Genomic DNA, 26,890 nt, shown 5'->3' on the forward strand with positions numbered 1-26,890 from the left:
GGAACGGACAACGAGTTCTGCAGAAAAATGGGAGGGGCAGAGAGAAGAGTGGTAAAATCGTAAATATCGAGAGGATACTATTCTACACTGCAAGGCCATCATCAGGGTTCAGGTTTCTCTCTCATATTCAGCCGCCATCCATGGCCTTGTTATGCAACTTGGGCATTTGCGGATTCAGTCGAACCCCGGATATGTCCTTTGAACAAAGACATCTAAGAGTCTAAGACACTCCAAAGCCACTAATGTAGAATCTATTTTGATGGAAGTGAAATCTACAATGACTGTGCTCTGTAAATCTCATGGTAGATTTCATGTGATTCATTCCGGAAGATCTTGATGTCCTTTGTACTAGTACATGATTTGAACTCTTTAGTTCAATTAGATCAGCAAATCGTCCTCTCAATTCCAGTCAATCCAACATCTACTTGAGCATTCTTTGGTGGGGAGATCACAGTAGCCCCTTCAAATGCATTAGACCACCGAGAATGTTCGCATAAGCATCTCCCGGTAGAGATCTCAACCTCTATAGAGGCAGGATGGTTATTTTGCACCTCAATTTTGTCTAGGCAAAGAGTGAAACTTTCTCAAATTTTCAATTTAAGGGTAATGGTCACGCTACATAACGTTCCCTGTGTGAAAACTCACCTCCCTCCATCCCTTCTGGCTCTCTTTATTAAAGAGTGTTGTTTCTTACATTGACATGTAAATAGGAATTCATGTAAGATCAACTGTTTGAGCTAGTATTTACGATTATATCTTACGAGGTAGTAGCTCATTTCCAGTATATCATGCACAAACATTCTACTCCAGCAGTGTATCCATTCCCTAATCTAATAGACACAACTTTACTTATAAGACAGCTGCCCCCCCCCCCCCCCCCCCCCGCCTCTTCGTCCTCCTTGAAAAGATGAAAGAGTAGCTCTAAACAAGCTCAAATGAATATAAGAAGCCAGCGATCAGCCAACCTTGGCCAAAGCAAAAACGCTGTGTTTCATGAGCTCTGCCGTCCTCAGCTATTCCCTGTCAGTATCAATCCCTTCCCACAGTTTCGTCTTCATGACGTAAAGTTTATACAATATAGGTCTTATTCACTGGCTTCCGTCCACGTTTTCTTTTTCTTGGATTCGCCCCAATCATGCAGGAGAATGCATTAACAAGCTCTTCATCCTCTTCAGTTATTAGAAACTTTGCTGCATATGGGTCAGCGAGGAGTTGCTTTGCGACAAGATATCCTGCTATTGACCATGTCTGGAAAAGGCGCGCCTGTTTCCCAATGAACCTTCCACTTTTGGTGTCATAGTATTCAGGCCACTTGTCTCTTGAAATCCGCTGCTCCACAATCTCAACGGCTTTAGAAGCTATATCTGATCTGTTCATCTTTATGCATGCTACCGTGAGCTGCAACAAATGCCTCGACTATGTTATTTCATGAATAATTTTATATTTCAAAACACTTCCCTGACGTCATGATAATAGTTCAAGAACTCATATTAGAAGCTTAACTCGGTCAGCTAAAAAGCTGAGCTGGACTGAGATCGTGTCTAGTTGGTGCAATATCTTTTGGTTGAAATCAAAGCCAAGTTTGGATGGAAAGCATAAAATAAGTAAAATTCAGGGATGTATTGAGATCTCACTAAGACGCGAGATATTGACTCACATGCCATCACATCTCAGAGTCCAAAAAGAACGAGATATTACTGAGATCTTGGAGAGTTCTCAATCTATGATCTGAGAAAGGGAAAAACAAATAGGACATCCAGGGTACTTATAAACAACAACAACAAGAAGCTTTCCCAACTCAATGGGGTCGGCACATCTAGGGCTTCTATTTGTAGGACAAAAGGTCCACAGAAGCCAGCTGAACATGTTATGGGCAATGCAAGGGGATATGTCTGAATGAGCAACTTGACAAAACTATTTTCCACAAAAAGAGACATATAGCTAGTCTTCATACAGCAACAATAAAATCAGTCCTAGTTTCTCATAAGGTGTTTAGCATGCTTTTTATGTCATGGCCAAAATGTACTCACTGGTGGCCCAGCAACCAAGACTGGTGTATTATAGAGAGAATGAGTGTCACACAATTCAATTTTGTATTTTCACTACAGTGAGATGACGTTTTAGATGAACTTATGAAAAACTATGAGATAACCCTGTTGGCAAGGCTTTCCCAGAGTTATTTAATTTGTACACAGTTTGGGGTCCAAGTCCTGCTCATTTATGAGTTTGTCAAAAAAGAGATCTGAGTAAATAGTAACAAACCTGCCAGAGCAAAGTTGGCCATGAACCTCCATTGTGGTACGACCAAGGTCTGCATAAGAAACAAAAATGGGATAAAAACAAACCTTATTCATGGAAATAGTAAGCATATTACAACCACCGAGTAAAAGCTTACGTGTTTTTGGGATCACTGCCTGTGATAATCCCCCATTCCTGACCTTCAAGAGCTGGATAACATATCTTAAATGGTGTACTAGAAACCAAGTCTGCCCATTTGGCTTCAATTAGATCCAGTATGGCATGTGATTGATCAACTGTTGCAAGACCGCTGACAATAGACCACAAATTGCCCAGAGAGAAAAACCGGAAATCCATGTGAGCAGGCTGCAGATTTCCAATTAAGTAGCCTCCTTTATTGGGCATCCATTCCAATAGCCATGGAGGAATTTGATCAGGGTAGATGTTGAACTTGTTGACTGCATCATACGAGTATTCTTCTGTTTTATACCGATAGATTTCATTGAGTTTTTTCATATCGACCCAATAGTACTCCCTGATGTGGAATGATAGCGCCACCAGGCGATTGTTTAGGGCTCGTACAAGGTCAGCTGATCCATCCTCTGGCGCAAGCATCTCACGAGCACAAAGGAGTGCTGAATAAAACAGTGCCTGCAAAAGCATCCAACTTTCCTCACAACTATATACAAGTTCTCTTTTTTTCTTCCCCCCCCCCCCCCCCTGCTGAAGACAATAATATACTAATTCTCACACACAGGCAGGTGATAACAACATCCATCAAGCAGATCTTAGCAACATAGGAAAGCTGCTTAAGGAAATTGTTGATTGCCCCACACCCCCATTCTTAGGAGATTGAATGGGGGAACAACCCATCTATTTTGTCCTTTGCTGTCTGCTTGATGGTTTGTGAACTTCTAACTTGTGTCAGGGAGACACAGTCAGTCTTTATTTATTTTAGTAAAAGAGTACATGAAAAATATAAATTCCTGATGTGGGATATTAGTATTACACAATAGTATTCTAGACACAATTCTACCTTTTATACAAAGAACTACAGCACTTCCCCTCAAGTTGGTACATAGGTATCTATCATGCCTAACTAGCCAATAATGTAACAAAAGACTTCAGAGCTTAGACCCTTGGTAAACACACCAACCTTTTGATTTTTCTGAAGTCACAAAAGAGATGCAATAAGACCCGACTCAAAAATTTTCTCCTTGTCGGTTGATCTCGACATGCTTAATTCGGTCATGCTGAACCGGGTTGTGAGCTATGCTAATTGCGAACTTGCTATCTAACTATAGTTGTACATGGATCTTTATTTCTGCAGACGGATCCTAGAGCAACCCCTTCATCCATAACACATAAAAAATGCCCAAGGCCATTGCTTTGAATTTGGCTTTAGCACTAGACCTAGCATTGTCCATGGGTTCTCCATCCTTGGCTTTAAGATGTGAGTTGGGCTCAACAGGTGTATCGGTTGGCTTGCATCCTAACATTCCTGTCTTTGTTAATAAATTCAAGGTATACTTTCTCTATGAGAGAGAGAGAGACCATTAGAATAATATGCCAACTCAATACCAAAAAATATCTCAACTTTCTTAAGTTCTTGATTTCAAACTTTAATCCCAACTTTTAGGGCTGAAATATCGGCTGGACTGCTACCAATGATAACCATTATCATATATGAACACTAACGGTACCGTAGTGTGGGTGTTGCTCTTCTTGATAATTAGGGTGTGATCTACATTGCTTTGCTTATAAATGATGCACACCATGACCTTATGGAACCTTACAAACCATTCTCTGATATACAGCACATTTGAGCTTACATACCTTCAAATGAGTTTTTGTAGTAGTGTATCCTGGTTGGACATCTATGTACCACCTCCTTGTGAATTTCTCCATAAAGGAAGGCATTCTTAACATCAAGTTGTTAAAGATCCCATCCTTGATCTATCACACATGAGAGCACAACTCATACTGTATTCATCTTGACTACTACAACAAAGGTCTCCTAATAGTCAATGCCATAGGTTTGAGTGAATCCCTTGGGCATTAGTCTGGCTTTATACCTGTCCATGGTACCATCAACCTTGTGCCTTACTACAAACACTCGCAATCGACAGCCCACTTTCTTGAAAGAAAAACAACCAGATTGCATATTTTGTCCCCCCCCCCCCCCCAAGGCCTTCATCGATTCATTCATTGCTTGTTTCCAGTGAGAGAGCTAGTGCTTTCTGCAATGTGTTAGGAATACAAATAGAGCACAAGGAGGAGACAAAGCAAAGGATTGGAAAGTAAGTGACGATTAACTATAGAAACAACATTAGAGATAGAGTGTTGGGTACATGCTCTCTGTTGCTTTCCTAGTGCAATTCGTAAGTCTAACAAGGGGTCGGAAACAGGAATAGGAATAGATTTCACCAGGATTAATATTTGTAGGACCTGCAGTTGGTGCATCCGATTGGCTAGGCATGTTAGCGGGAGGCACATCTAGCTGTGCAGTCTTTTCCTACTACGATATACTTTTAGAGGAGACTGCAATGTAGGCTGCTCCCTTACACTAATAACGTGAACCATTGGTCGTTGTTCTTGCCCAGTCACCCCTTCTTCCAAATGGGCATCATCAGCAGGAATTTCCATGATGGAATGAGAACCAAAACCTCTTTACTAGATTCACTTGCCTCCTAAAGAGGTGTAGGGGAAAAATAGGGAACATTTTCCTGAAAGACCACATCCATGGTGACAAGCATTCTCTAGAAGGTAGATGATAACAATTATACCCTTTTTGGGTAGCAGAGTATCCAAGAAATACACCGCAGCCCGTGAGAGTTAAGTTTACAATAAGTACGATGAATTGGCAAAGGCGACACACCCAAAAGCTTTACGAGGAATGATGAAGGATGCAGAATCCAAAAGAAGATCAAGGGGGCAGCATTGCTGCAAAACATGGGAGGTCATCTGGTTAATAAGGTAAGTTGGTTCGGGGACGGAGGTCGTACGGTAGGTAACAGCAGGCACAAGCAACTTGACCGACCAGCGCTTCCATTTCTCAAAAGAGGAAGATTCTAATTTCTTTTTCGATTCCACATAGCAATCCCTTGCAATTAGAAGAGCAGAGTGTTGAAGGCTTTGATAAAACTTTGGCATTTTCCTTTTGAAAGGATTGGACCAACCCAACCGGCGATGTTAGACAAGTCTTTCTTCATTTTTAGAGCATGAAGCAGAACTACAAGAAAGCTTTCTTTATCTTTATGGGTAACCAATTATCGAACATTTTGTTCGCGGGTACTGATGTTGGTAGGGGGTGATGGAAGAAGAAGCAAGTTCTAAACTACCGAACAAAGAAAGAGTAGGTGTGTGAATAAATAGGTCTTCTTTCGGGGATGCCAATTCTTGCGTTCAACCACCCCATTCTGAGAAGGGGTATCAATACAACTAGTTTGACGAATGATGCTATGATAACCAAGAAAGAAGTGGAATTCCCACATAGCATATTCATCCCATTGTCGGAGTGAAGAATTTTGATAGATGCATCAAACTGGGTGGCCACCATTTTATGAAAGATTTGAAAGCAAGTAAAAACATCACATTTTTGGTGCAACAAATAAAACCAAGAGGTATGAGTACAACAGTAAATAAAAGTAACAAACCAACGATATGCTGAAGAAGATACGCAGCGGGAAGGACTCCAAAAATTAAAATGAATGACCAAAAAAGGAATATTACTATGATTAAACATGTCTATTTTTTTTTTGCCAAAATGCAAGCAACACAACAAAAATCATTTAAATTACATCTTTTAACTAAGTAAAAAAAAATCTAGATAAGGTAGCTAAAGGAGGATGACCAAAACGACGATGTTACTGTAGCAAGGTAAATAAAGCAGGGATAGAAGAAACCTTAATCAACCCCTAAACTAAATGGAAGAAACTCCTGCAACTAGATGGCACTCTTCGGTTTCCTTCAAACACCATGGCACGCGCTCCCCAACCTTAAGGTGATTCACTTTAACTCACACACAAAGCAACTGAATAGCATGCATAGAGGATAGGGATAAGATGTTAAGGACTAATGCATTAATCTCAACCACTATAATTGACTAAGCAAGTCCGCATTACAATGATCTTCCACAAGCTTGAATATACCCTTCAAGATGCCCCAACCAAGGGTCTTCCCCACTCCGCAAGCAAGTTGCCCCGAACAAAACACTCATTGACTCCTCCTTCATAGTCCCTATCTTCTCCTTAATATAGCCCCAGCCCAATCGTAATAGATTACTTCCCATGTTTGGAATTGATTTCCTACAACTCCCTTGTGCTCTACACCTATGGTGTATCCCCCCGGATACTGGTGTGTTAACACAACACTAGCACTAGACATCGTCATAGAACAAGACAAGTCCAGCCTGGTCATCAACTGACAGAGATGCTAGAGTTCATTTGAAGAGAAAGGTGTTGGTGCCTTAGAATCATTCATAGTGTCCTTGTGGGCTGCCGCTTGTGAAGTCCCACCCCCTGTAGTACGACCTCTGTGAGAGGTAGGTGGGCAACTATGAAGTTTCTAGTACTTCTCTCAACTGTGATGCTCATAACCACAATAATTACAATTGACGGGAGTACAAATAGAGTTACCTGAGTCAACACCATAAGTTTGAGAGGCAAAAGAGGATAGGGCACGAGAAGGACCACCAGAGCCCGCAACAAGCAATAGTATAAACCATAAACTTTCTTCTATATCAACAGTAGCAAAGCCCTGTTTAAGAGAGAGGAAAGGCTTAAGGGAGAGAACTTGAGCACAAATCATACACCTTTAGACTCGCCAAAAAGTCATATAGATGGAGTTTATCTTCCCCCTTTAATAAGCGACAACCTTTGTCCCATAGGTAAGTGTAAATTTCCCATAGAAACCCAAGGTCTTATAATACCCACATATAGTAAGGGTAGAAAGTAAGATACTTCTGTTGTAACCAATGGACTTTTTTTCCTAATCTTAAAACACTGTGCACCATTGCCAACCTTGGAATATGTGTCCTTGGCGACTTTCCACACAACAACATTGGCAAGAAGAAGATAACTCTCAGCAATAGTAAGTTTAATGGAGTTGAGCGGAAACCCCATCATAAGACATTTATCAGTTTCGCACTTACCTTGAGCCAGATCGAAGTTGTAGGCTTTATCGAGGTACCATAAAGATGATCGATAAGACCACGAGAACCAACCATAACTCTCAGCAATAGTAAGTTTAATGGAGTTGAGCGGAAACCCCATTATAAGATATTTATTAGTTTCCCACTTATCTTAAGCCAAATCAGAAGTTGTAGGCTTTATTGAGGTACCATAAAGATGACCTATAAGACCCCGAGAACCGACCATAGCCGCAACAGATTGAGACCATCTCAAATAATTTGTCCCATAGAGTTTAATTGAGTCCATTTGGAAAGCAGAAAAATCTCGCTGATGGATAACTGGATCCTCCTCCACTTCAAACGAACCAGTAGATGCGGTAGATGTCACTGATTCAGAAAAATTTGAGAAGTAATCAAACTCACAGATCCTTCATCACGGAAGGGCTTTCACCATTAATAGGTAAAAAAGGACCCTTGGGGGAGAAAAAAGCTCACCACCAACGGATCAAAGCTAAATAGAACATCCGGAGGGCTAAAAAGGGTGGGAGATGAGAAGAAAGGCTCCCAAAAGGGAGGCGGAGCTTTGCGAGGAGCTGGCAGAGGTCTTGGACGGCTGGCGATGGTTTGGCGGTGATGACAAGGAAGGTGGAAGTTGGGAAGGCCGATGGTGATGGTCTGGTGGTGTGATGGTGGGTGTGGTGTTACTACACGGAGAAAGGAGGACAAGTAGTGATTTTTCAGAATTATTGTTAGACATATGCGATATCCAATTCCAAGAAACTTTGGCTCTAATACCATGTTGAATGTTCTGAGAACTTCTGGCTAATGTCAGGGAGACATAACCAGTGTTTATTTATATCAGTAAAAGAGTTCAAGAACCCAAAATTCCTGATGTGGGATATTCCACAATAGTATCCTAGAGACAATTTCACCCTTTATATTCAGAATTACAACACAGTCCACCCTCCACTGTTTTGAAACCAGAAGCAAGAATGAAAAATAAACAAGAAAGAGAACGAGAAGCTAAACAGCCCCCAGGTCTTATGGGTGAAAAAAAAGAACTAAAGTTGCATAATAGACTTCTTGACTTGCCAGGAGAAGGGTAAGGTATCCAAGAATCTTGGTAGCTTTTTTTGGCAAGTAAAAGAATAAAATCCGGGTAAATGACCAGTACCTCAGTCAGTATGCATTCTACATCTTAAATCAATATATGGTCAGAAGAATCTTGGTCACTTTGCTCATGTTGGTCTTCCAGTTGTAAGGGTATCAATTGTGTACGGAAACTGTTTAACCGTACCAAACCACGCCGTTTAAAACCGCACAGTTCAAAATTCAGTACGGTTCCAGTTTCATGTACTCATACCTTCGGTATGTACCAAATTGGTACCGTACCAAGTTAAGGGATATAAATGTAATTTTACAATTAAATCACTTACCCTTTACCCTATCCCTAATTCCCTGTTTCAGTTTTTCGTTTCGTCCTTCACTCCTCTTCTTAAATTACTTGTTTTGTCTCTGTTAATATCAGATTCTATCGATTGTTTGATTGCAATTTCATTAGAATCTTAATGAACTAATAACAAAAGTGGCATGGGTTCGTTCGTACCAAAATTGTACTGCACTAGATACCGTGTTTAAACCGTTTGCCTCACCGATTTAATACCAAAACCGTACCGAACCATTTTGGTAAATACTGAAACCGTACCATACCGTGTAAATTCGGTACGGTAAGGTTCTGGTTTTTGGTATTTAAAGTCAGTACTATACTGATTGACACCCTTATCCAGTTGGTTTCCACCCTTAAATCAATATATGTTCAGAAGAATCTTGGTCACTTTGCTCATGTTGGTCATCCAGTTGGCTTCCACCCTTGCATCTAGGCCCTCCCCTATGCCCTGTACTACCTAGACACCATAAAATCTATGCAGACAAACTAGATTCCAGATCAAGAACAAAATATCACATTAGCTGGCTGCTCCACAGGCCTAAATTTGAATTTTGAACTAACTTCCTGATAAATCAGGGTTGAAAATTCTCAATGCACTGAGGAAAAAAAAAAAAAGATGATGAGGAATGCAGAGAAGCCATTGATGCTCTGCTTATAACTGTAGAGTAGAGAAGCCCGAGCTTCCTCTTCAGTCTCCTTCACAGAGGTCAAGATTGAGTGATGGGTATCCTCTATTTCTTTTATCGTTTTCTCTCCACCGTGTTCTCGCAAATAAATGATGTAAACCTGTAATGCTACCCCTATGGTGTACGCCCCTCAATATTGGAGTCTTGAAAGAATAATATCTTGAGTAATTGAAACAGTTTACTTACAAGATGTTAGTCATAAATAAATGCATCTGGCTTATGGAATAAATAAGTGTTTGTCCTCATTTCAAGCCAGGTTTCCCCCAATTTCAATGAGATGACTAAATTTATATAGGTGTTTGATTGAAACTAATGAAATTACCAAAATATGGTTGAAATAGGGTTGAAACAGGTCAAGAAATTGCATTTTTAGAATCCCCCCTTCAAGTCGTTGTGGTCAGCTGTGAAACCGAGATTTAGATACATGTGGACTTGTCATGGTTAGACCTTCAACCTACCTAGACAGCCCCCCACCACCTTAAAACCTGGACCCCTCAGTAGTAGTTAATCTACAGTTTAAGGACTGCAATATCTACCTGTATTTCTAGAGGATGACCATGAATTCCCATGCGGCGGTCTATCATGCAAGAACCATCTGTCACTAGCAATGTTGGGAACATATCAAAACCATCAGCTAGGCATAGCCTCAATATCATCTTAATTCCAGTTTGCACATCAACCCTCTCCTGTACTGAAAGATCTCCAGAGCATTTCCCATATGCCCGTAAGAGTATAATCCACCACAGGCCTGAAAAAAATTTACAAGAAACAATATAATAGGAAAGAAGAAGCAAATAGATGTTGTTAGAAAGAAACCCATCTTCAAAAGAAGGAATATAATTCAAATGATACCATCTACAAAAAAGAAAATACCTAATTTTATTTACTTACCAGAATCGACTGGTGCCACACGACCAATTGCTGCCTCTCCAAAATCAGGATCCAAAACCTCTTCCGTTGCTGAGTCATCACCCTCAAGAGGAACAGTTCGCACTTTGAAACTAGCAGGCATCAGCCCTTGACCAGGGCTATGACAGTCCATTGTTTTTTCCCAGCTCTGAGAAAACAAAACCAATACAAAAACAACAAGTGAACTCAACCTGGAGACAGTGATAATATGAGATGTAGGTAGGGAAATTGGTAACTGAGGATGATTTTGATATTCTATAGAAGGGTGAGAAATATGATGTCACACAATTTGATGGTGCGAGTGAATAACCAGCCTCCCCCCCCCCCCCCAAAAAAAAAAAAAAAAAAAAAAAAAAAAACCCATCAAAGATTGACCCTACAACCAAGCCCAGCTGGCACACCAAGGGCTGGCCAAATTCTTCCCAGGGGTATTTTGGTCATTCTACTCCCTCTTTTGGAGCCCTAGTAGGGCTGGTAAGATGCAGACTACTGTCAGGATTCTAGATCTACTCTCAATTTTTAATTTGGTTATCTCTTGGTCAAGCTATTAGGGATTCCTTGTCCGTGTGGGAGTCCCAGTTGGAATCAATTTTTAAGTAAGATTCCTTCTGGATAACTGTTATTTTATTTTGGTTATTTTGGTTGTCCTTAGAAGTCTACTTTCTAAGTTACTAATTAGTTGTTGAGTTGTAAAGGGATTCCCAACTTAGAGTCCAAGTTTGTTAATTAATTAGAGTCCAAGTGTCATTTCTTCTATGTAAGAGGCTATATAAAGGCCCCATATCCAGCATTGAAATTTACACTAGATTAATAAAAATTGAGCATTGAAGGAATTGGAGTCGTAGGTTCCAAGAGGGATCCTGATGGCTGAGTGTGTTCAGCTTCTTCTTCAACTTCTTCCTGCGGCAGTGTTGTGATAGGACCCACAGCAACCTTGGGTTTACCAGTCCACTCTCCCAACAAGTGAAACCCCAGCCCCCTTCCCTACCCCACTACCCCTCCTAAACCTTGCGCCAATCACCCACACTCCTCCCCCTTCTTCTCTCCCACCCGCAGACTTTCCCTAACCTTCCCCCTCTTCTCTTCTTCTTTTCCCTGTTCTTTATCTTATGGCAGCTTAGGAAGCCAAGAAAAGAAAGAAAGGAAAGAAAGAAAAGTAAGAAAATCAGGAATCAAAGAAAGAGGTCAAGATCCATAGATTGAATCAAGAACCTTAGGACAGCCTCCAAAACCTTCCCCAAGACCAACCACAGACTTCCCACCCCCCCCCCTCTTCACCTAACCGCAAGCTTCCCCAACCCTTTCTTTCCTTTCCCACACCTTCTACCCTATCCCCACTACAGTCCCAAGTGTGAATTTTGATCCCTTTGCTCCTCAAGTTCTTCCTTAAGAGTTTTGTTAAACCCTAAATTTTCCCATCCCTCCCCATCTTTGGGGTAGTTAAAACCCTAACCTTTCCAATTCTATCCCAATTTTTTAACACCCTTATTTTTCCCAAGGATTAATTATTTGATTGCTGGTTCACAAGGAGAGGATCCTGGAAGAACCAAATTTTAGGGTTTGACATAAAAAATTCTGAAACCCTAGAATCTGGGTTACATTAGAGAGATTTTTTTTTGGGGATGAATAAATAATTGTATAAAAAGAGGAAAAGGGAACAAGGTCTTTAAGAAGAAGACCGAAAAGAAGAACTAAGACCCCAGGAGACAAACAATGAGCTTGTTCCTTGGGGTATCATCAACCGAGGGGGGGTGGGTGGAGATAGCTATCAATCTAGAAGATACATCAAAATAGATGGCACTCCAAATCTTATTCATGGAGTGGGATTTGAAGGTCCATCTTCGAAGATTGCGCTCCCACCATAGGTGATGGATGGAGGCACAGTACACTAGCTTACCAATCCGATTGCAAATGGAAGTGCCTGAAAAGTTTCTCATAATCGAAGACCAATCACGAGTAAACTTGAAAGATTCCCTCGAACGGGACCAAATGGAGGCTAGGGCTTTCCCCCATATGGATTTGGAGAAAGGGCAAGGAAAGAAAAGGTGCTCTAGGTCTTCCAAACCATTCTAGCATAGGATGCATTTGGGGTTTATGGGAATGTGATGGCTAACAAGGAAGGATTGGGTGGGGAGAGCAAAGTTTAGGGCTCTCCAAAGGGTAAGGGAGTGATGGGGGATGAAGCCAGGGGAGTTTAGGGTTGTGGGGTCTGAGGAGGTTCCAGGCAGAGGATGTGGAAAAGGTGGGGGATGGGAGCCAAACAAAAAGGTCACCAGAGGAGCTAGAGAGGGGAGGGAGGGATTCCCAAACCTGTGTGAGTATCGAGGGAGGGGAACAGGCGCCATTTGAGATGAAAGTGGATAGGGGGTGGATTTGGAGATATGGGTATTATAGACAGTGTGGGGACCAAAGTAGTTAAAGAGAATGCACATCGGATGCCACAAGTCAAGCCAAAAGAAAGTGGAAGAGCCAGAGGAGATGATGGTAGAAATAGCAGAGATGGTGCGGGGGTGCAACAAGAGGATTTTCCTCCATACCCATGAAGGGTTGGAGGGCAACAGAATAGTCTAGAAAGAATTAGAACGAAGAAGGTAAGAATAGACCTACTTAACCTAGATGGAATCATGCTTTGAGGCAATTTTCTAGATAAGCTTGAGAAGGCAAGCTAAGTTAAAAATATCCGACGGATACCCAGGCCTACTTCCAAAGTAGGACGATAGATGGATGACTAACTGACCGGGTGGATGAAGCGAGAGGCTTCCTGCCCTTTCCAAAGAAAGGCACAGAACAAGGATTCCATTGCCTGGATGGTCAATTTGGGAATGGAGAATATTCCACACCAATAGATATAGGAAGATTGAAGCACGGAATGGATGAGAACCACTCTGCCCGCAAAAGATAGAAGCTTGCCCTTCCAGAGCTAAAGCTTCTTACGAATATGATCTAGCATCGAGAGGCAATGGTGGCAGGTAAGCCTACCACGAATGAGCGGGAGACCCACATAGACCGCAGGAAAGGAACCAGGCTTAAAGCCCGAGAGCTGGAGAAAGGAATTGCAAATTTGATCAGAGACACCGGAGAGAAAAAGGGTGGACTTATCAAGGTTAACTCAAAGGACAGAAAGATATTCAAATTGCGAGAGAGCCAAGAGGATGGAACAGATGGATAGGTGATCCACTTTAGAGAAGATCATAAGATCATCAACAAAAGCAAGATGGGTGAGATTTAGGGACTTGCACTTGGGGATGGGAGAGATTAAAAGCTGATCTGTTTTGGATTGGAGGATGCGGGAGAGGACTTCCAAGGCTAAGGAGAAGAGGTAGGGGGAGAGAGGGCAGCCTTGGCGAATGCCAGTCCGGGAAGGGAAAAATCCAGCTGGGGAGCCGTTAGTGATGATGGAGAAGTGAGGAGAAGAGATACATGTCTCAATCCAGTGGATGAAGGGGGGAGGGAAGCCCATGGAAAAGAGGACATCGCTGATGAAGTCCCAGCGAATAGAGTCAAAGGCTTTGTGGAGATCTACCTTAATATTTCAAGAAGTAAAGTCAAACTATTTAATCAAATAAAAAACTATGAATATGTTACTTGTGTAGAAAAGCGAATTGGATATTGTGGAAACCAGTCTCAGCCAACATGATGATTAGGGAAGTTGAGCAGAGGGTTGAAGTTTGTGGAGAGAATAGGATATCCATATGGAGGTTTCAAGTTTTTGCTGGTCTAAAGTGGATTTCATGCAATTGCTTCTTGCAGTTAATTTGGATTAGGATTGTTTTCTAAGCTGATCATTAAGGAAAACATGTAAGACGACTGATTTTGGGCTTGGCTAATGAAGTCAACAAGGGCCCACTAGTTGAAGAAATTAACTGTTAACACATCAATGATTATAAGGAATTACAAGCAAATAAAGAAATTAAAGAAACTTTTATTTGATGCAATTAGCAATCAAATTGAAACATCATCAGCAATCATCTCAATAGTGGAAAGTAACTAAGAAGTGGCAGCAATGATCATCAGCACTAAAGGAAAACAAAATTCAATGACCAACACCATTTGATTCATCATTTTCTGAAAATCACCAAAACAATAGTGGAGAACCAAAAATATCCTTACTACCTTTAGAAAAAACTTTTCTTCTATAAGACGGCAGTAAAATTAAAATTCATCAACCAGACAAAAAATTTTAACAAAAGGATTTTCTAATTGACACCCCCACAAGGTGTCAACTGTCAAATACTTTGAAAGCTTACCTTTTTTTCTCTTTGTCTACCAAAAATTTTCCCTTCTAATGAGGATAAAATTTTTCATTTCAGATGCATACTCAAAAAGGTGCAGACAATGAGAACTCTTGATAATGACATAATAGTAGGTTACTTTCAAAAATTTTGAAAGCCCTCTTTATGGATGACAATAAAATTTTGGGAATAAGACAAGAGGTAATCAAATGTAGGTTCAATGTACCAAAAGGACATGAGGTGTCATTCAAAAGATCACTTCAAGTCTTCAACTAATTGGAAAAATTGAACAATAAAATTGATTCCATATTTCCAACTTTTATTAATTTCCTCTTCATGGTTCCAAGAACTAAGTAGTGCCAAATGTAAGAACAGTGAGGGGACAAGGTAGCGAATTACCAATTACAATTGGTTACATTAAGGATCAGCTTTGAGTCTATATTTATTTGCACTTATAATGGATGTATTAACTAAAGACATTCGAGATGAGGTTCCTTGGTATATGCTTTTTGCTGATGATATTGTGTTGATAGACGAGACACAAGTAGGGATTAATACCAAGTTAGAATCATGAGAGGGACTTTGAAATCAAAAGGCTTTAATCTAAGTAGAATGAAAATAGAATATCTAGTTTGTAACTTTGGTCATTATCAGATAGATGAAAAAAGGGAGAAACTTGATGAGAAGGAAATTCCTCAAAGCGATTTTTAGGTACATTGGCTCAATCATGAATAAAAAAAGCTGATATAGAAAATGATGTTTTCCAAAGAACTAAAATAGGGTAGATGAAGTGGAGAAGTGCGTCCGAGGTTTCATGCAATCAGAATATTCCTTTAAAGCTTAAAGGAAAATTTTATAGGACCGCCATACAACCAAATATGATGTATAGTGCAGAGTGTTGGGTTGTTAAAAAGCATCATATAGATAAACTCAATGTAGCTGAAATCAATGCTAAAATGAATGAGTGGCAAAACTAGGAAGGATAAGATAAGGAATAATCATATAATCATATTAAAGTTGCTCCGAAAGAAGCTCCAATAAGTGAAAAGCTACGAGAAAGTCGTTTGAGGTGGCACAACCACGTTTGACGGAGGCTTGTACATGCCCCTATACGGAGAAGTGGTTTAATCCAGATTGAAGGAATCAGAAGAGCTAGGGGCATACCTATGATAACCTTAAGAGAAGTGGTGAGAAAGGATATGCATAGCTTGGGCCTTGTTCTAGCATGGCCTTAAGCAGAGCTAATTGGAAGGAAAGAATCCATGTAGCCAATCCCAATAGCTGGAACAAGGCTTCTTGTTATTGTTGTATGGTTACAACAGCTACTCTAGAAGCTTGGACCTTAGCTACCAAATAAATAGATGAGAACAAAATAATAAGAGTATGGCCATTAGGTGGGGATGGGCTACAATTGCTCTTTTGAACAAGGATGTATAAGAGGTCATGGCCTTCTAAGATGTTACTAAGATAGTCAAATATGAATTTGTGAAGAAGCAATTTTTTCTCTGTTTAACTAAATAACTTCCAAGTGGCATTCAGTCAAACACATACCATATTCATATTCAATTGAGGTTTTTAGAAGATGGAGATCCAGCCTTTACCTAACAGTCCAGCTTTCCTGTTAGCTTTTGAAGTACTTTATAGTTCTCTTAAGTACAAATGGTAGATCCAGAAGAAAATTACAAAAATGATCTATTTACATACTTCAGCTACAACTTTAGAACTAGAATTTAGCAACAATACATTTTTATAACTTAAAAATTATGTACCAGTGTCTAAAGTTAAAGAACTTAGCTATTTACAGCATATTGCTAAGACTTGGCACTTATTGGTAATTTGGTATATGAGAATAAGATAATGCAATTCCTTCATAATGTGCCTACACTTGCTAGGCTATTAAGGATTTTCTACTAGGGGCACATGGACACCAATCAATCTAGACTACCCAAATACTAGGACAGCCTTCAGACTAAACAACTACCAACTCATGAGAAAGCTATCCTTGCGGTTAACCCAGAAGTTAATGATGGGCATAATTTACTTGCTTATATTCCTATCCACTTGATAACTCTTATATGGAGAAACAAGCTTGTGGCCATAGTTTTTTATGCTTAGGATCCAATCGACTTGAGTTTTCTTCTTTTGAGAAGTAAGCTTGTCCAAATGGCATAAATATGTTAGTTTTTTCAATACAAAAGAAAGAGGTCTGGGATTTGAACAGTTGTCCATAATGGAGTAATGCAAGAGTTGTCCTCAAACTGGAGAAACCAGTGAGAGACCGATTGCAACCAGGATCAATTCATTAGTGAAGTTGTCGAGGAAAATGAAAGGATAAGAAGAAGGAGAAATAAAAGAAGAAAGCAGATAGTGGATGGGCTATCTCAGCCCTGGGTTCAATCCACAGCTATCTCAGCTGTTGACTTGAGTATTCTTCTTTTGAGAAGTAAGTTTGTTCAAATGGCATAAATATGTTATTCTTTTCAATACAAAAGAGAGGTCTGGGATTTTAATAGTTGTCAATAATGGAATAGTGCAAGAGTTGACCTCAAACTGGAGAAACCAGCAAGAGACCGATTGCAACCAGGATAAAGAAGGAAAATGAAAGGATGAGAAGGTGTTATAAATGAAGAAAGCAGGTTGCAGATGGGCTATCTCAGCCCTGGGTCTCTCATCCAAGCTATCTCAGAAGACAGATAACTCTATGATTAAAGCTACTAGTCTACATATTCAATTTCTCCAAAGGGCTAATCTTCTACTGCAATGAAAAGGCCTATTTATAGCTTGGCCTTGGGCAAAACTTTACAATAAATAAAAACTTTCTGAAAGCTGAGAATAGAAACTATTAACCTAGTAACTAGTGATAATAGAGTCTTATGGAAAATAGGAACTATGAAGAATCAGAAACTAGTAGGCTTTATGATTCAGCCACATGCATAAATAGCTAAAAGAGAAACTACATAAAGCTTTTAAATCTCCCCAGAAGAAAAATATTCATGTGATCTGATTTTGGGATTCACAAAATTCCTAGGAACATTCTCTCTCAAGTCAAATATGGGGCTATGATACTGTTCACATGAACAGGGATGTGAATAGTTTTCTGAACCTTTTTGTTCTTCATCCATGCTTCTATTTGGAGTAGGGCTGCCTTATGTGATGCCCCATTGTACCAACAAAAGAACCTCCCTGATGTAAAACCCAATTTCAGGGTTAAGTTTTCTGGTATTGATTCACTAAAATTAAGGATCTTCCACAATCTTCCAGCAAAATAATGAAAATATGGTTAAATTTTGGGCAGGAGAGTAGGGTATCAAATGGGATGTAACAAATAATGGGGGATGGACAATAATGATGGGAATCTAAATGGGGAGGTTATGGGTAAGGTATGGGCTTAACAAAATTATACGGGATACCAAAGCTTCTTAGGAACCCTGCAATTGGGTGTGGGGAGGTTTTAGGGTTTTGACAAACCCAGATTGGATGAAGATGTAACGGACATGGGTTGGATCTTGAAAAGAAAACAAAAACTTTTCTATCTCTTCCTTGCTCTTCCTTTTCTTTCTTTCTTCTTTCTCTTCTTTTCTGTTTTTCTTTTCTATTTCTGGTTCAGCCTCAAGGAGGAAGAGATGCCAAGAGGTTTAGAGAGGGAAGGGGGTACTGTAGGGTAGGAGAGGGTTAGGGGATGGGCTAGAGGAGTCGTAAGGGGTAGGGGTATGGGGGTGTCGTGGGGTCCTAGGGGAGTTGCTGCCAAGGTGCGGCAGCAGGGGAAGGGGGTGGGGATGCCAGGCATAACAGTGGAGGATGGCAAGGGTTACGATGGCAGGAAGAAGGGGGAAGGGGCTGGGGTTGCTTCACTAACTTGGAAAATTGTTAGAACACTAGCTGGAATTTTCTGAAGAAGAGTACTAGACACAGTTGCTGATCTTCAAAGAAGAAAGCTTGATTTAAACTCCGCCATGGCTGCCTCAAATACGTACCATGGTCCTAAACTCAATGTTTTAACCAAATAATCAGACTTAAGACTTACATGAATGACTGGGCTATTTATGCCTACAAGTGGAGGGAAAAGACTTGGACTCATAATAAAGAAATCTAACTTGGCTCATTTATAAGTTCGAATACCCTTTTGCAACTAATTAACAACCACCTAAATTAACAGAGTTCTTCTTGAAATAAAAGACTAACTTATCTATAAGAGTCCAACTTTAAAGAAAGACTCCTAAGGACTTAAGAATTCAACTCACAAATCAAATCAAGACTTCTAAACAAAACAAGGCTCTAGAAATAAAGAAATAAATTCTGAAATTAAAATCAGCAATTATTTAGGGCTGGTTTTGACCAGAATACCCTCTTTAGGGTTCAGCCAGCCCCAGACGGGCCCACTTTAGGGTTTCAGCTGGGGGGGTCAACCCTGAAGACATCACTTCCACATCATCAGACCATGCTGCCTCTACAGCAGTAACATTCCACAACTTTGCTGGGCTGGTTTTGGGGCTTATTCAGATGGTAATATGGTCTTCCATTCTACATCATGGTGCAACAGATATTTTTCTATGTAACCACTGACTCAAAACCATTGCATAGTCTAAGGGCTTGCCAAGCATTTGGGCAGTCTAGACTTGCACAGAGGCAACTAGTCCTAATGTGAGATTTCTGACCACTCAACTATAGAAAAGCCTAGATCATAAACACTTGACTAGATTGCTTCACTGATACCGTATGCCTCTTTATACTGCATAAAAAACCATAGAATAAACCTACAATAATTATTCCTTCAAAACAATAATATTTCCATTGAGTGAGAAATGTTAAACAGCATATGGTTACATAAGTAGCATGCTAGAATGATCTAAAGAGCCAGTAGTAGGCCTAAAATGACTCTAGGAGAAGTGGTGATGGAAGATATGCAAAGTTTGGCACTAGTGAAAGGTATGGCTCCAAATGAAAACCAATTGGAGGGGGGGGGGGGGGGATCCTTTTAGCAAAATTTAGATGGATATAGCTGAGTTGAGAATAGGGCAATATTGACAAGTCTTGTAAACGTACCGTACATTAGAGCATAATCTTGCAAGAAATTTCAGGAATAAAAAAAAATAACTCAATCAAAATAAAATTAAATTAAAATAAAAGTCCCAAATGTATACAAGTATTAAGCTTGAACAATCACCTGCAACTGGAGCGTGTGAAGGATGAAATTCCGAACAATATCATACTCCCCCTTCAAGAGAAATGCTATTCCGGAAGGTACGAAATCACGAATGAAGACTTGATCATAGTTCAAAGCATTGGAATCGGTTGGGTCCTGTGCAGCAATTGTTCCTATGGGACTACCACAGTAATAAACAATGGATTCCCTCAAAAGATTCCAGGCCTCATCCTCAATGGAGTTGCCACAAATTTTACTCGATGTCTGCTTGAATTTTTCAGCTTCAGCTAGCTGACCATCAACTGTGGAAGTTTCCTTCCCCTGTCTCGATTGTTGAAGCTTCCCAAGCTCAAAAGCTTTTGACCTGTTCACTATACCATTAATTGGGATTGATTTATTCTCACTATCCACAATCAAGGTGTCATTTCCATCCTCTGCAGTTATCCCACTAACTCTTTCAGCATTTTGACAGTGGCAACTAAGAGAGCTTGACCGATCAAACATCAGATTTCCATGAGAAACACTACCTCTATGGATCTTCAAGCAACCTTGTGTCACTCTTGAAAAATTTAAGGATTTCATATACACAGAACAAGAAGTTTTATTTCGACATACTACATGGAATTTAGGAGAAAATGTGAAGCTTGGTTTGCCAAGACATGGATCTGAAAATACAACATTTGAACCTGTCCTGGAGAGAGCTTGCAACACTGCTTCTGAAGTGCCTATCATTTTATAAACAAAACTTGATGGATTGCATTCAATTTACCATTATCAAGGCCGAAACAGATCTGAGGCCCGTGACTCTTGTTAAGAAAAGGTACCTACAAAGAACACCTTTTTCATTACAATTAAAAGAACCAGGAGATATACTAACACATAAACTCTTCAGGCCGGTGGATAAACTCAATATGGGATATAAAAATAATCCAAGCAGTACTTTGATGAGTCAAGAGTTGCCCTCAATCACAAAATAATCTTGAAGGGGTATTCAATTCTAGCCACTGAAAACGAACAAAGACCCCTTCTATGGTAACAGATATATTCAGCGGAACAGAGTCAGAAACTAAATTCAAGCATAGAAGGAGGAGGAGTAACAGAATGTGATTCTGATCAACTCAGGCGCTTGTTTAGAAGGATTTAAAGCTGAAGAATCTCGCAGTTCAGGTTATACCGATAGGCGTCCAGATACATATACAAGAAAAGATACAAAGACACAGCTCACCTTATGTGCCGATGTATAAAGGAAAAAACGAGAGAGCAGATCGTCCAGAGATTACAAAAAAATTTTGGTTCACGGTGGAATGAATACAATTCTCAGGCAAAATGTTCGTTCTATTTTTTGTTTTTCCTTTTCCCTTTTTTTTAACCAGTAGCATATATAATATAAGGGGATCTCTATTTTATTTTTTGGTTTAAATTTTCTACAGAAAAATTATCTAATGGTTACCGTGAATTTGTAACCTTCGTCTTCCGATATATTGGGTGTGGTTTTTCGTTGCGACGCGAAGTAGGACTGTAGGAGTAGGAGAGGTTGAGACACGTTGTCGTACGACATTTATTGATCTTGTTAGGACTTAGGACTAGTCATACGGAATCCAGTCGGATATAGATTTCATCTGAATGACATCCATGATCCACCATCCATTCTATTCTTACCAAAAAAAAAAAAAACGCCACTGGCTTTTTTTTTTTTTTACCGGTAACTATGAAAACCATTTGCATTTTTTTATGAGGCAGCTTGCGCGCACCACGATTACATCCTCAAATTAATGCCGTCGAATGGATGCGAACCCAAGAGTCTTTAACCGCTTTATTAACCCATCATTGGCATCCGGCATCTATTCTATGACCTTAGAGAACCATTCTCGCACCAAAATTTGGACCAATTTTTTTTTTTCTTGGTCGGAAAATTTTGGACCAGTTTTAGCCTTATAGCCTTTGTTGAAAGAGCGATTTTTCAAAGAGAAATTTATATATGGGTCATTTAACTGTTAAAGCGGTATTTTGGTCCCCTAACTTTAAATTTTGAATTCAATTATGATTACTTATAGTGTTAGACCTCCTTATACCTAGATATAAGGTTTTCCACTAAAAGAACCCACATGTAAATTTTTTAGAAAAATATTGAAGTTTCAGAGGTGCTTTCGCCGGTGTTGGTTTTTACTGGTCGATGCTTCTTTTGGGTGGCTGCAGCCAGCAAGTCAAGGAGGAAGTTTCCTGCTGCCTCCAGGGCTTAATGGAAGTAGAATATGGTATAGATTCTACCAAAGAAAATTATAGTGTATATGATAAGTTGGGATATTATGACACGAACAGCAATGAAAACAATTAACAAAGATTAAGAATACTTGCACATTGCAGAATAACATGTTGAAGCAGAAACCAAATCCTTGGCAAAACCTCGCATCCAAACTTCCAAGTGCTTTTTAAGCTTCCAAAGATCATAAAGGAGTTTTTTTTTTTTTTACTTTCATTTTTTGGGGTGGCATGGTGGTGAAGCTTCAAAGCTACCCATCCATGGAGAGAAAATCCAAGGTGACAGTGCTCTCTTACATCCTAGCAGCCACAAGGTGTCAAAAATTTTGTAACATTACTTTTGTCCCAGTAATATTATAATCAGGATACGAATATCATTTTGGCAATACCAGTATCTAACATTTTTTTTTGATAAAGCCAATATCTTACATTACTACTTTCAAATAATTACGGTTCGAAATGCTTATACCCTCGTGAATAATACAAAATTTCCTGACAAATTATCGGTTCATTCACTTAGGGCCTGTTTGGTTACATGAGTCTGGAGATTTCAAATATCTAGAGATTTCAAATCTATAGATTTTAAATCTATGGAGTTATAATTTATAAAATTAGATGTTTGGTTGTGGAATGAAATCTGTGGATTCATCCAAATAAACTATTTGATCGACGTGATTTTTGTAAATGTGCAAATGTATAGGTTTTTTGAAATCTCTGAATTTCACCCCTTACCCATAAATCTACAGATTCACATTTTTAGTGTAAAAAGGTGAATCTCTAGATTTCATGAATCTAGAGATTTTTACAACCAAACGGGTATAATTCTCAGATTCATGAATCCAAAGATTTGAAATCTCTGGATTCATGTAACCAAACAGGCCCTTAAACATCCTTATAAATCTATATTTTGTTTGAATTGAGACTATATTTTTCTTTTTCGTGTTTTTTAGTTTTATTTGTATTAATGTTTCATTTGTTTTCATCTCTTTTTTTTTTGGGTAAAAATATTTCATTCGTTTTCATGACTCGGCAATGCAGTTCCTTGCCCCAAAAAAAAAAAACAATCCAGCTTCAATCATGCATGACAAGGGAATCAGAACGACACGCATCGACTCGAGATCTCCCTGATACAATACCTCTGCTTCTAATAAAACCTACCACCTCTGTATCCAGCCATGCAGGTGCAACAAATGAGTGACAGTGCACAGCGCCCCCAAAAATGTAAAATAGAAACAACAATCTCATGAGATCAATGTACTTTACAGAGGGAAGGGGCTTAAGTAAAGAACAAAAATAATATTTACAGCAGAAAAAAGGTCAAAGAAATTTTATCTGGTGTCAGACACCAGTATCTGATTTCAGCATTCTTTCTGAAATGGGAATCTTTTTTCTTTTTTTTTGTGTGGGTTAACCCTGAAATAGGAAATCTACACAATAGAAAGTAATGAAACTACGAACTTTCTTCAAGCATCATCCATGTTGTGATCATTGTCATTGTCACCTTCGTAGTATTCATCGTCTCGCTGGATTTGCTTGTCTTGGGTGTGCTCTGCAATTTAACAGCTTCCAAAAAATTATGAGGGAAATATGGAAAATTGCATATATTTAGAAACTGAATCTTCTTCTAGTTCATAAAATTTATGTGAAATGAATATATGAGAGCATCAACATGAAGAGTTGGAGACATTGTCTATTTTGAAAATCACTTACGATCAACTCTTTCATCTGGGTTCTGCTCATCTTCGTCAAAATCAGGGATGTAGAAATCAGGTGGAACCTGCAAAAAATAGTGCAACCATCGAACCATTTTCAGACATCTTCCTTTCGACTGGAAAGAGATGAGGTCAGGTAGGGTGGGGGAGGACATCATCGTGTTAGGACCAAAATATAGTAGTGAACTTGACTTCCATCTCTTCAACGTGCATACACAGAAATTTCAAGTAAGTATTTATCAGATGTTACAAGACTTTCCTCATCTTGTGGGAAGCAACCTTGCACCCCCTAGACAACTATGAGATTATAACAGATCATACAAAAAAAAAAAAAAAAAAAAAAAAAAAAGAAAAGAAAGAAAGAAAGAAAGAAGAATAAGAGGTTACCCACATCAGTGGAACACACCATCACTGCTCTGAACCTTGTAATACTACGGTGGCCTAAGATCCCTAACCCTAAAATTTAGAACACTGTCTTCAGAACAAAAATATTCTCGCATGCAGATTCATCTTTTTTTTTTTTGCTGTTTGCATTGGCAAGTACACCATCTAATAAGCTGTAATAAAGTCACTGAATGGTGGCCAACCAGGATATTCAGGTGTAAGGACCCTGGACTATTGGAAAATACACCATTAAAGATCATCGAGGTGGAAAGTAGAAAATAAGTACATGAGAGGGTATTCAACCTTGTGCAAGAAAAATAAGGAACTCAAACTCAGTGGCGAAGGCTTCTGCACAAGCAGAGTTCAGGGGGGTATTTTTCCTACGCAGCTTTAAACCCAACAATTTTCGTTGAGAGGTTGTTTCAATGCAAGATTAAAAATTAAAAATAAAGAATAAATAAAACCTGAAAATTAGTAATGACAAATAAACAAAGTATAGTCTATCATCAAAGGAAACCATCTGACAACTCTCAGCACAACAAAAAGGAACCTCAACCACTAGGGTTGTGATAGTAAGAAGCTTCCCTCACTAGTCATCTAACCTGAGTGAAGGCAACTGGGGGCCATCAACCCCATGTCTGTACCATGGGGCTCTCTCCCCACCTTTTACGAGAATCGAGATGCACAATCCAAGAGATGGACTTAACTCTTAAGGGTAAAGACGCATCAACCAAAAAAGGTAACTAATAACATAAAAATAAAAGATAAGGAAAAACTTGAAACATATTTTGATGTGATCTACCTCTTGCATTTGCACACTAGGGGCATGCTGAATACAACGTAGACTTTCGAAGACTTGCATTTTTATCGTCCCAAGATAAGATTTGCTGTTCATGTTCTCCTACTCCAATCAAATGACAGAGAATAAGTTAGAATACCAGTGTTAAAAATCATCATTGCACAACCCAATCAAGAGCCTATCTCAGAAGAATAGTTCATGAATAGGGGGAACCCAGCCAAATTTGACAAAGACCATATAAATTCTAACTTGCAAGTCTATGTTCCAATTGCAGCACACTTCCAACATGATTACAGCTAACTCAGGACCAAATTAAAGAAATATGGGAGTGAAAGGAAAACAGGATTATGAGGAAGACTGCCTACTAGGTTTGCACTCGGGATCTTTAATGAATAATCAGGACCAAAATATTTGATATACTCATTGTCTGGTATTTCTGCAAGAAAATAAAATAGATAAAAGTTAATCAGATTCAATAAAACTTTAAACATAGTATTGGAAATTAGCAATTAGCAATTAGCAATTAGCAATAAGCATTAACAAAAAAATTGTCAACAAAGCCATATTTCAACTTTCAAAGATGGAAGCACATGTGATGGTTACAAAAGTTCTAAACATAAGAAATTAGTGGAAAACATATATAATGTTTGCACTTACAGGTAACATATCTATCTAATGTTTGCACTTACAAGTATATATTGGCATAAGAAAGTCGCACCAAATGTGAGGCCAGTATCAATAATGACGATGGAAATGCAACTAGACTCTTCAAGGTTACTCAACAAAGAAATAGAAAAAAAAAATATTGTTCTATTGGCTCATTTTTTTAATAGACAGTTAAGAAGGATGCTAGTTAAGGATTTAAGGAAGTTCTGGAGAAGTCAGGTAGACAACTACTGCTTCTTGTCATAAAATTTATTATTAGCAGTCTTCGATCTTATCTAAAGGACTGTTAAGATGAAAAAAAAATCAATCAATTAATGAAAATAATATATCCAGTTGAAGCATCCAAAAGACCAAGCCAATGATTCAATGAATATCAATATATATTAGCTTTTACATTTCAGATGTGTCTAATTGACTGTATATTCATAACCCAATCCAGCTTTCTCTCCGACTACATCAATTTTTCAAAACAAGCCTCTATCTTAAGATGGAAAATATTTTTGTGGTTTCTCCTTCCTAGAAGGCACTTTTGATCTACTTCTTGATTATGATTGTATTTGGCAGCTTCTGACAGGATACCGTACAACCATTAGAATTGTTCTAAATCAGTCAATAGACATACCAAGAACATTTCTGTACTGTCGCTAGGAAATCATAATTAATAGCTATATCTCTCCACAAGCCCCACTCTTCCCTATTTTCCTGTTTTTTCTTTTGGCTGCACAAGAAGGGTAGGAAGCAGAATAATCACCCAACTGGGCTTCTAACCAAAGGAATAGTCTAAGACTGAATCAGATATGTACTTAGCCTTTGAATCCATGGGTTTATTGTGTAATTGGCCAATTTAATGGGCCTAAAATATGGGTAGAAAATAGGAAAGCGGGATTCTTTTCATTAATCTGCTAAGGAGTCCTTTTTTAAGTCTATTTCCTTTCTTATTTCCATTTCCTAGTGAGTTTAGGCTACCCAATAGTTTAAGGATTTGCTGAGGCCTTCCCTTTTTAGTGTAGGAGTCTATTTTAGGGTTAGTTTCTAATTTCGAGTCATAGTTTGAGTTTGAAACTATGTCAGGCAACATGGTTATAAAAATAGATATAATTGCTTAGTTGAGCCATGACTTGATGAAAAGAATTTTGATTTTTGTTTACTGCTACAAGTGAGGTGCAATGGCGTAGCATGGTTGTATGACCATCTTACCCCACCCCACCACCCCTTCTTATGTGATTTCTTCTCCTGAGAAATTTTCTTTTTTTTTATTTAATTCTACCCAATCTTCAACAGAAG

The 26,890-nt window shown here is 39.1% G+C and overlaps 2 protein-coding genes across 4 annotated transcripts in view; both read right to left on the bottom strand.

Annotated features, from left to right (window-relative positions):
* Positions 1-877: 877 nt before the first annotated feature.
* LOC149027678 (neutral/alkaline invertase 3, chloroplastic-like) lies at positions 878-21,147 on the bottom strand. Of its 2 annotated transcripts, XM_089164797.1 has the most exons (7): positions 21,012-21,147; positions 19,808-20,610; positions 10,394-10,559; positions 10,039-10,250; positions 2,396-2,889; positions 2,263-2,311; positions 878-1,398 (listed from the first exon to the last, which is right to left on the bottom strand). In XM_089164797.1, the coding sequence occupies exons 2-7, from the start codon at positions 20,516-20,518 to the stop codon at positions 1,069-1,071; spliced, it is 1,962 nt and encodes a 653-aa protein (XP_089020923.1). In that variant the 5' UTR covers positions 20,519-20,610; positions 21,012-21,147; the 3' UTR covers positions 878-1,068. The 2 variants fall into 2 exon arrangements, with proteins under 2 accessions (XP_089020923.1, XP_089020933.1); XM_089164807.1 differs by having other exon boundaries at positions 19,808-21,147.
* A 1,610-nt stretch (positions 21,148-22,757) lies between these two features.
* HDA9 (histone deacetylase 9) overlaps positions 22,758-26,890 on the bottom strand; it is a 31,532-nt gene continuing 27,399 nt past the window's right edge. The window contains exons 12-15 of one of the 2 annotated variants that reach the window (XM_089164827.1): positions 25,306-25,376; positions 24,944-25,042; positions 23,756-23,822; positions 22,758-23,594 (exon numbers count right to left, since the gene is read on the bottom strand). In XM_089164827.1, the coding sequence (XP_089020953.1) occupies positions 23,509-23,594; positions 23,756-23,822; positions 24,944-25,042; positions 25,306-25,376 (323 nt within the window). In that variant the 3' untranslated portion in view covers positions 22,758-23,508. The remainder of the gene's footprint in view (positions 23,595-23,755; positions 23,823-24,943; positions 25,043-25,305; positions 25,377-26,890) is intronic. The other variant, XM_089164818.1, reaches the window with a different exon arrangement.

Source organism: Hakea prostrata, chromosome 1 (assembly GCF_041222555.1).
Source record: "Hakea prostrata isolate BN-2017 chromosome 1, UWA_Hpros_2, whole genome shotgun sequence".
NCBI lineage: Eukaryota > Viridiplantae > Streptophyta > Magnoliopsida > Proteales > Proteaceae > Hakea > Hakea prostrata.

Bases quoted from the DNA above. Each gene is read 5' to 3' on its own strand.
- LOC149027678 (XM_089164797.1), bottom strand. From the start codon at position 20,518: ATGATAGGCACTTCAGAAGCAGTGTTGCAAGCTCTCTCCAGGACAGGT. The intron at 10,251-10,393 runs GTAAGTAAATAA...AATTTTTTTCAG, and splicing joins TGTGGCACCAGTCGATTCTG to GCCTGTGGTGGATTATACTC. The intron at 1,399-2,262 runs GTTTGTTACTAT...CATTTGTTGCAG, and splicing joins GGCCAACTTTGCTCTGGCAG to CTCACGGTAGCATGCATAAA.